We start from the raw sequence: 9718 nt of genomic DNA, 5'->3' as shown, positions 1-9718 counted from the left end.
TTTGTAACCATTCTGGATTCCTGTTGTGTAACCATTCTGGATTTCTTCTCTGTAACCATTCTGGATTCCTGCTCTGTATCCATTCTGGATTCTTGCTCTGTAACCATTCTGGATTCCTGGTCTGTAACCATTCTGGATTCCTGCTCTGTAACCATTCTGGATTCCTGCTTTGTAACCATTCTGGATTCCTGCTCTGTAACCATTCTGGGTTCCTGCTCTGTAACCATTCTGGATTCCTGCTCTGTATCCATTCTGGATTCTTGCTCTGTAACCATTCTGGATTCCTGCTCTGTAACCATTCTGGATTCCTTCTCTGTAACCATTCTGGATTCCTGCTCTGTATCCATTCTGGATTCTTGCTCTGTAACCATTCTGGATTCCTGGTCTGTAACCATTCTGCATTCCTGCTCTGTAACCATTCTGGATTCCTGCTTTGTAACCATTCTGGATTCCTGCTCTGTATCCATTCTGGGTTCCTGCTCGGTAACCATTCTGGATTCCTGCTCTGTAACCATTCTGGATTCCTGCTCTGTAACCATTCTGGATTCCTGCTCTGTATCCATTCTGGATTCCTGCTCTGTAACCATTCTGGATTCCTGCTCTGTAACCATTCTGGATTCCTGCTCTGTAACCATTCTGGATTCTTGTTGTGTAACCATTCTGGATTCCTGCTCCGTATCCATTCTGGATTCCTGCTCTGTAACCATTCTTGATTCCTGCTCTGTAACCATTCTGGATTCCTGCTCTGTAACCATTCTTGATTCCTGCTCTGTAACCACTCTGGATTCCTGCTCTGTACAAGACTGTCATAACCAACATCAGTAGTTATCTACCTCAGGCTACATCTTTATATGGTTAGTGTATTGGCTTCCTCATGCCCTGTTCAAATGCTCCTTGTTTGTGACAAGGTCAATTGTGAAGTTTTTGTGGTGAATATCTTGAGTGTGTGTGTGCCGTACAGCCTCGTAAAAAAAGACTAGACTTTGATTGCATAATGGCTTTTATTGCAGTCGTTAAATGTGAGTACATGACATTGTTTCCTTTCGGATACAGACAGACTGTAAAAGGCTGATTCCCTTTCATGAACTCTGGACACTTTATCTGTCTGTTTATCTGCTCAGGAATTAGACCTACCTTAACCCCAGATGTGTGTATGTGTTCACAACAGTGTGTTCAACAACCTTTATGCTACCAAGTGGCCTGAGGATGACTGAAGGAGTCTCGTGACAACAACAACAACGACAATGTTGGAATAAGTTGCAATGGAGAGCAGAAGGTTTGAATGAGCCGAATAGAGGCTGGGTGTGTTGCAGTGGAGAGCAGAAGGTTTGAATGAGCCGAATAGAGGCTGGGTGTGTTGCAGTGGAGAGCAGAAGGTTTGAATGAGCCGACTAGAGGCTGCGTGTGTTGCAGTGGAGAGCAGAAGGTTTGAATGAGCCGACTAGAGGCTGGGTGTGTTGCAGTGGAGAGCAGAAGGTTTGAATGAGCCGATTAGAGGCTGCATGTGTTGCAGTGGAGGGCAGAGAGTTTGAATGAGCCGACTAGAGGCTGCATGTGTTGCAGAGGGTTTGAATGAGCCGACTAGAGGCTGCGTGTGTTGCAGAGGGTTTGAATGAGCCGACTAGAGGCTGCGTGTGTTGCAGTGGAGAGCAGAAGGTTTGAATGAGCCGACTAGAGGCTGGGTGTGTTGCAGTGGAGAGCAGAAGGTTTGAATGAGCCGACTAGAGGCTGCGTGTGTTGCAGTGGAGAGCAGAAGGTTTGAATGAGCCGACTAGAGGCTGCGTGTGTTGCAGTGGAGGGCAGAGGGTTTGAATGAGCCGACTAGAGGCTGGGTGTGTTGCAGTGGAGAGCAGAAGGTTTGAATGAGCCGACTAGAGGCTGCGTGTGTTGCAGTGGAGAGCAGAAGGTTTGAATGAGCCGACTAGAGGCTGCGTGTGTTGCAGTGGAGGGCAGAGGGTTTGAATGAGCCGACTAGAGGCTGCGTGTGTTGCAGAGGGTTTGAATGAGCCGACTAGAGGCTGCGTGTGTTGCAGAGGGTTTGAATGAGCCGACTAGAGGCTGCGTGTGTTGCAGTGGAGGGCAGAGGGTTTGAATGAGCCGACTAGAGGCTGCATGTGTTGCAGAGGGTTTGAATGAGCCGACCAGAGGCTGCGTGTGTTGCAGAGGGTTTGAATGAGCCGACTAGAGGCTGTGTGTGTGTGTTTATCAAGTTACGTAGTCTGAGACTTAAATCTTCAGCCCCTCTTTTACTGATGAGTTTGATTGTTGTGAAAAGTACATGAATGTGGAGAAAGTTTCAACTGGGCAGATATAACAGATTCACAGAGAATCACAGATTTTGTGATAAAATATATTTTTATTTTTGATTAACATTCTTTGCTTATAAAAGCTCTCAGTGGCTGCAGAACACGAGTACAATACAAGTCCATGTACAACGGTGTGATGTTAACGTACTGTACAGTGCCCTTCGTAAACAGATACACTACATGACCAAAAGTATGTGCACACCTGCTTGTTGAACATCTCATTGCAAAATCATGGGCATTAATATGGAGTTGGTTCCCCCATTGCTGCTATAACAGCCTCCACTCTTGTGGGAAGGCTTTCCGCTAGATGTTGGAACATTTCTGTGGGGACTTGCTTCTATTCAGACACGAGCATTAGTGAGGTCGGGGACTGATGTTGGGCGATTAGGCCTGGCTCTCAGTCGGCGTTCCAATTCATCCCTAAGGTGATCAGTGGGGTTGAGGTTAGGGCTCTGTGGAGGCCAGTCAAGTTCCGCCACACCGATCTCGACAAACCATTTCTGTATGGACCTCGCTTTGTTCACGGGGGCATTGTCATATTGAAACAGGAAAGGGCCTTACCCAAACTGTTGCCACAAAGATGGAAGCACAGAATCGTCTAGAATGTCAGTGTATGCTCGGAACCCTGAAAACAGCCCCAGACCATTATTCCTCCTCCACCAAACGTTACAGTTGGCACTGTGCTTCGGGGCAGGTAGCGTTCTCCTGGCATCCACCAAACCCAGATTCGTCCGTTGGACTACCAGCCGGTTAAGTGTGATTCATCACTCCAGAGAACGCGTTTCCACTGCTCCAGAGTCCAAAGGCAGCGAGCTTTACACCACTCCAGCCGTCGCTTGGCATTGCGCATGGTGATCTTAGGCTTGTGAGCGGCTGCTCGGCCATGGAAAGCCATTTCATGAAGCCCCCGATGAGCAGTTCTTGTGCTGATGTTGCTTCCAGAGGCAGTTTGGAACTTGGTAGCTATGCGCTTCAGCTCTTGGTGGTCCCATTCTGTGAACTTGTGTGGCCTACCACTTTGCGGCTGAGCCGTTGTTGCTCCTAGACATTTCCACTTCACAATAGCAGCACTTACATTTAACTGGGGAAGCTCTAGCAGGGAAGACATTTGAGCAGCTGACTTGTTGGAAAGGTGACATCCTATGGCTGTGTGCTTGATTTTATCCACCTGTCAGAAACGAGTGTGGCTGAAATAGCCAAATCCACTAACTTGAAGTGGTGTCCACATACTTTTGTAAATATAGTGTTCTAATACTGCACCCAGAGTCACATCCAACAACGAGCAAAAACAAGCAGGTCTTTGTTTTTTAAAGGGCATCAGATTTATAGAGACATCCATACCTAGACTGTCATCCTTCACTAGCATTCTGTAGACATTTGTCTTGATCAACCTGTAGCTCACTGTACGACCTGTTGCTATTGGTTACTACCGTTCAGCCACATGTGAAACAGCAAAGATGTTTTCAGTCACATAGTATCTCAGGTCTCAGCAAAAGCTCTCATTCCTAGCTATCACTCCCACCTGTCTCCGTTCTCCAGAAAACCTCTCTCTGAGCAGAAAGGGCCATGTAGTTTACATCTCCTGAAAGATCAGAGGTCAAAGGTCAGGCAGGGAGACACTCGTTTTAAACAGTACACAAAGGTGATGTCATCACCTTCCAGAGTCCACCACCTATCGACCGTCCAGCTCAGGACATGGAACTCTGTCCAAACCGGAATGTTCTGGTTGCTGTGGAAGCCCCTGTGGCTCCCTGTGCAGCTGCATGGCCATCTCAGAGTACGCAGGTGGTTCTTCATGGTTGAAGGTGTCGTCTGGGGCCTCAGAGATGTCCTGGGTGTACAGAGGGGGGGCCAGATTGAACCTCAGGCCGTCTTCAGAGAGCCCCAGCACAGAGTAAGCTGCAGCTGCAGTAGCAGAGAAGGCAGAGGTGTGGTTGTGCTGAGACTCCTCATATGAAGGAAGGTGGAAGCTGGGTCTGGAGAGAACAACAGACACATTCCAGGTGTGTTGTTGAAAGGAATGAGGCGTACAGTACATTATACAACAAATATCATATGTAAGTGTTAAGAAACCCTATTATGAGTTCAGTTTATAAACATTTTGACAGCTATCCGGCAATGCCCTAACCCATAGTCTTGTGTACATAATAGGAATATATAGATGCAATGCACCTGACTGTTGATAATTAAATGTACTACCACTGCATCAGTCTCTGTAAAAGTCTCAAATTAATTATTCGACAAATGGAAAATATGAATGATATACAATGAGAAAAAATATAAACACATCATGTAAAGTGTTGGTCCAATGTTTCATGAGCTGAAATAAAAGATCCAAGGTATTGTTCTGAGGCACATTGTGAGGCCACATTTTTTTTAGGTATCTGTTTCCCAACAGATGCATATCTGTATTCCCAGTTGTGAAATCCATAGATTAGGGACTAATTAATGTGTTTCAATTGACTGATTTCCTCATATGAACTGTTACTCAGTACAAACTTTGAAATTGTTGCATTTATATATTTTTTGTTGAGTATATAAGTAATTCAAGCATTAATTGAATCTGTCCCCAGGTGAGTGAGAGAGCAGAGGCATACCTGTCAACGGTGTAGACATGGATGTGTGCAGCGGTGTGGTGGCTCCTGCTCCTCTGCCTCTTCCTCTTCATGCCATGGCAGATGGTCCAGAAGACCCCGGTGAGGAGGCAACACAAGCCACAGGCAATGAGGACGTAGGCCAGGATGTAACACAGGGAGCTGTTGTAGACATTGTGGAGGGACATCAGGTAGGCCCCCACACAGAAGAGGACAAAGCCCAGGGCAGGCAGCAACATACGGGCCAGGGAACACAGGTGCTTCCTCGTATCCATGATAACTGTCTTCTCTCCCTTTCTTAAGGTGATTTCTTTTTCTCTCTCTCTCTCTCTCTGCAGGTGGAAGGAGAGGTGATGGGAACTGAAGGTTGGTTGGCAGGTTTAGTAGATGGTAGGGTGCTATCAGTACACCTACAGAAGCAGAATGGTGCAGACGAAACCAAGCGTTTACTGTCGTTCTACTACAGTATGACTGCTAGAAGGAGGAAGGTTCTGTTGTCATGTTGTCCCACTATGGTGATGCAGGTACATTGTGGTTCCTTCTCTCTTTATGCTGTCAGACAAAGGGGAAGGGGCGGAGACTTAAGGAGATGACTGTGTAAAATCAGGGTGACTCAGTTTACAGTCTGTTTACCAGGTATTTATGAGGTTACATGGTAAAAGTGATTATGTCTGACTTAGTGAATAGAGAAATACCTAATGAAACAGCACGGTAACATTTTTAAGCAATATTTATTTACAAAAATAAAACTATTTTTAAAAAATATTGCGAAAATTACAGACTAATGTATTTGGATGAATAATAATCAAATATCAGATACAAATTATTTTGCTGTCAAATATGGTATTATGTTATTTCTTTCTAAAGATATTAAAAACAGTGATATTGTCCAGATACAATTTTGTTGTTCTTTTGGCTCTGTACTCCAGCACTTTGGAATTTAAATGATACAATGACTATGAGTGCAGACTGTCAGCTTTAATTTGAGGGTATTTTCATCCATACCGAGTGAACCGTTTTGAAATTACACCACTTCTTGTACATACAGTTGAAGTCGGAAGTTTACATACACCTTAGCCAAATACATTTAAACGCAGTTTCACAATTCCTGACTTTTAATCCTAGTAAAAATTCCCTGTCTTATGTCAGTTAGGATCACCACTTTATTTTAAGAATGTGAAAAGTCAGAATAATAGTAGAGAGATTTATTTATTTCAGCTTTTATTTATTTCATCACATTCCCAGTGGGTCTGTAAAGGTTTTCCTCCTCTGTGTTCGGCCAAGTATGGAGGTTTTCCTCCTCTGTGTTCGGCCAAGTATGGAGGTTTTCCTCCTCTGTGTTCGGCCAAGTATGGAGGTTTTCCTCCTCTGTGTTCGGCCAAGTATGGAGGTTTTCCTCCTCTGTGTTCGGCCAAGTATGGAGGTTTTCCTCCTCTGTGTTCGGCCAAGTATGGAGGTTTTCCTCCTCTTCCTCAGAAGAGGTGTAGCAAGGATCGGACCAAGATGCGGCATGGTAAGTGTCCATGGTTGTTTATTTAAAAACATAAACTGAACACTCAATGAATACAAAACAATAAACGTGAACAAAACCGAAACAGTACCGTGTGGCGAACAAACACAGACACGGAAACAATCACCCCCAAAACAACAGTGAAACCCAGGCTACCTAAGAATGATTCTCAATCAGAGACAACTAACGACACCTGCCTCTGATTGAGAACCATACTTGGCCGAACACAGAAAACCAACCTAGAAACACTAAACATAGAATGTCCACCCAACTCAAGTCCTGACCAACTAAAACAAACAAATAACACAAGAACTAGGGTCAGAAGTTTACATACACTCAATTAGTATTTGCTAGCATTGCCTTTATATTGTTTAACTTGGGTCAAACATTTCGGGTAGCCTTCCACAACCTTCCCACAATAAGTTGGGTGAATTTTGTCCCATTCGTCTTGACAGAGCTGGTATAACTGAGTCAGGTTTGTAGGCCTCCTTGCTCGCACATGCTTTTTCAGTTCTGCCCACAAATTTTCCATGGGATTGAGGTCTTTGTGATGGCCACCTTGACTTTGTTGTCCTTAAGCGATTTTGCCACAACTTTGAAAGTATGTTTGGGGTCATTGTCCATTTGGAAGACCCATTTGCGACCAAGCTTCAACTTCCTGACTGATGTCTTTTGAAGTTGCTTCAATATACAGTGGGGCAAAAAAGTATTTAGTCAGCCACCAATTGTGAAAGTTCTCCCACTTAAAAAGATGAGAGAGGCCTGTAATTTTCATCATAGGTACACTTCAACTATGACAGACAAAATGATTAAAGAAATCCAGAAAATCACATTGTAGGATTTTGAATTAATTTATTTGCAAATTATGGTGGAAAATAAGTATTTGGTCAATAACAAAAGTTTATCTCAATACTTTGTTATATAACCTTTGTTGGCAATGACAGAGGTCAAACGTTTTCTGTAAGTCTTCACAAGGTTTTCACACTCTGTTGCTGGTATTTTGGCCCATTCCTCCATGCAGATCTCCTCAAGAGCAGTGATGTTTTGGGGCTGTTGCTGGTTAACATGGACTTTCAACTCCCTCCAAAGATTTTCTATGGGGTTGAGATCTGGAGACTGGCTAGGCCACTCCAGGACCTTGAAATGCTTCTTACGAAGCCACTCCTTCGTTGCCTGGGCGGTGTGTTTGGGATCATTTTCATGCTGAAAGACCCAGCCACGTTTCATCTTCAATGCCCTTGCTGATGGAAGGAGGTTTTCACTCAAAATCTCACGATACATGGCCCCATTCATTCTTTCCTTTACACGGATCAGTCGTCCTGGTCCCTTTGCATAAAAACAGCCCCAAAGCATGATGTTTCCACCCCCATACTTCACAGTAGGTATGGTGTTCTTTGGATGCAACTCAGCATTCTTTGTCCTCCAAACGCGACGAATATGACATTCTCCCAATCTTCTTCTGGATCATCCAAATGCTCTCTAGCAAACTTCAGACGGGCCTGGACATGTACTGGCTTAAGCAGGGGGACACGTCTGGCACCTCAGGATTTGAGTCCTTGGCGGCGTAGTGTGTTACTGATGGTAGGCTTTGTTACTTTGGTCCCAGCTCTCTGCAGGTCATTCACTAGGTCCCCCCGTGTGGTTCTGGGATTTTTGCTCACCGTTCTTGTGATCATTTTGACCCCACAGGATGAGATCTTGCGTGGAGCCCCAGATCGAGGGAGATTATCAGTGGTCTTGTATGCTTCCATTTCCTAATAATTGCTCCCAGAGTTGATTTCTTCAAACCAAGCTGCTTACCTATTGCAGATTCAGTCTTCCCAGCCTGGTGCAGGTCTACAATTTTGTTTCTGGTGTCCTTTGACAGCTCTTTGGTCTTGGCCATAGTGGAGTTTGGAGTGTGACTGTTTGAGGTTGTGGACAGGTGTCTTTTATACTGATAACAAGTTCAAACAGGTGCCATTAATACAGGTAACGAGTGGAGGACAGAGGAGCCTCTTAAAGAAGAAGTTACAGGTCTGTGAGAGCCAGAAATCTTGCTTGTTTGTAGGTGACCAAATACTTATTTTCCACCATAATTTGCAAATAAATTCATAAAAAATCCTACAATGTGATTTTCTGGATCTTTTTTCTCATTTTGTCTGTCAGAGTTGAAGTGTACCTATGATGAAAATTACAGGCCTCTCTCATCTTTTAAGTGGGAGAACTTGCACAATTGGTGGCTGACTAAATACTTTTTTGCCCCACTGTATCCACCTAATTTTCCTTCATAATAATGCCATCTATTTTGTGAAACGCACCAGTCCCTCCTACAGCAAAGCACCCCACAACATGATGCTGCCACCCCCATGCTTCATGGTTGGGATGGTGTTCTTCGGCTTGCAAGCCTCCCCCTTTTTCCTCCAAACATAACGATGGTCATTATGGCCAAACAGTTCTTTTTTTGTTTCATTGACCAGAGGACATTTCTCCAAAAGGTACAATCTTTATCCCCATGTCCAGTTGCAAACCGTAGTCTGTCTTTTTATGGCAGTTTTGGAGCAGTGGGTTCTTCCTTGCTGTGAGGCCTTTCAGGTTATGTCGATATAGGACTCGTTTTACTGTGGATATAGATACTTTTGTACCTGTTTCCTCCAGTGTCTTCACAAGGTCCTTTGCTGTTGTTCTGGGATTGATTTGCACTTTTCGCACCAAAGTACATTCATCTCTAGAAGACAGAACACATCTCCTTCCTGAGCAGTATGACGGCTGCGTGGTCCCATGGTGTTTATACTTGCGTACTATTGTTTGTACAGATGAACATGGTACCTTCAGGCATTTGCTCCCAAGGATGTACCACACTTGTGAAGGTCTACACTTTTTTTTCTGATGTCTTCGCTGATTTCTTTTGATTTTATCATGATGTCAAGCAAAGGCACTGAATTTGAAGGTTGGCCTTGAAATACATCCACAGGTACACCTCCAATTGACTCAAATGATGTCAATTAGCCTATCAGAAGCTTCTAAGGCCATGACATAATTTTCTGGAATTTTCCAAGCTGTTTAAAGGCACAGTCAACTTAGTGTCTGTACACTTCTGACCCACTGAATTGTAAGTGAAATAATCTGTCTGTAAACAATTGTTTGAAAAATGACTTGTGTCATGCTCAAAGTAGATGCCCTCAACTGACTTGCCAAAACTATAGTTTGTTAACAAGAAATTTGTGGAGTGGTTGAAAAACAAGTTTGAATGACTCCAAGTGTATGTAAACTTATGACTTCAACTGTAGTCCCCCATTTTGTGGGACCAAAAGTATTCATTTATATGT

At 44.1% G+C, this 9718-nt stretch overlaps 1 protein-coding gene and 1 long non-coding RNA gene across 2 annotated transcripts; one reads left to right on the top strand and one right to left on the bottom strand.

The window, feature by feature from the left end:
• Window positions 1-3978: 3978 nt before the first annotated feature.
• Window positions 3979-5242, bottom strand: LOC112236285 (transmembrane protein 252). The gene is made up of 2 exons (XM_024404864.2): window positions 4904-5242; window positions 3979-4282 (listed from the first exon to the last, which is right to left on the bottom strand). Exons 1-2 carry the CDS (start codon window positions 5173-5175, stop codon window positions 3979-3981), a joined length of 576 nt encoding a protein of 191 aa, XP_024260632.1. The 5' UTR covers window positions 5176-5242.
• On the top strand, window positions 5001-5794 carry LOC112236286. Its single transcript, XR_002951203.1, has 2 exons — window positions 5001-5091; window positions 5239-5794. It is a non-coding gene; the product is annotated as an uncharacterized LOC112236286 (long non-coding RNA).
• Window positions 5795-9718: the final 3924 nt, after the last annotated feature.

The sequence above is a fragment of the Oncorhynchus tshawytscha genome, linkage group LG12 (assembly GCF_018296145.1).
Source record: "Oncorhynchus tshawytscha isolate Ot180627B linkage group LG12, Otsh_v2.0, whole genome shotgun sequence".
Classification (NCBI taxonomy): domain Eukaryota; kingdom Metazoa; phylum Chordata; class Actinopteri; order Salmoniformes; family Salmonidae; genus Oncorhynchus; species Oncorhynchus tshawytscha.
The sequence above is the reverse complement of the archived record's forward strand: the minus strand, read 5'-3'. Positions and strand labels throughout refer to the sequence as shown.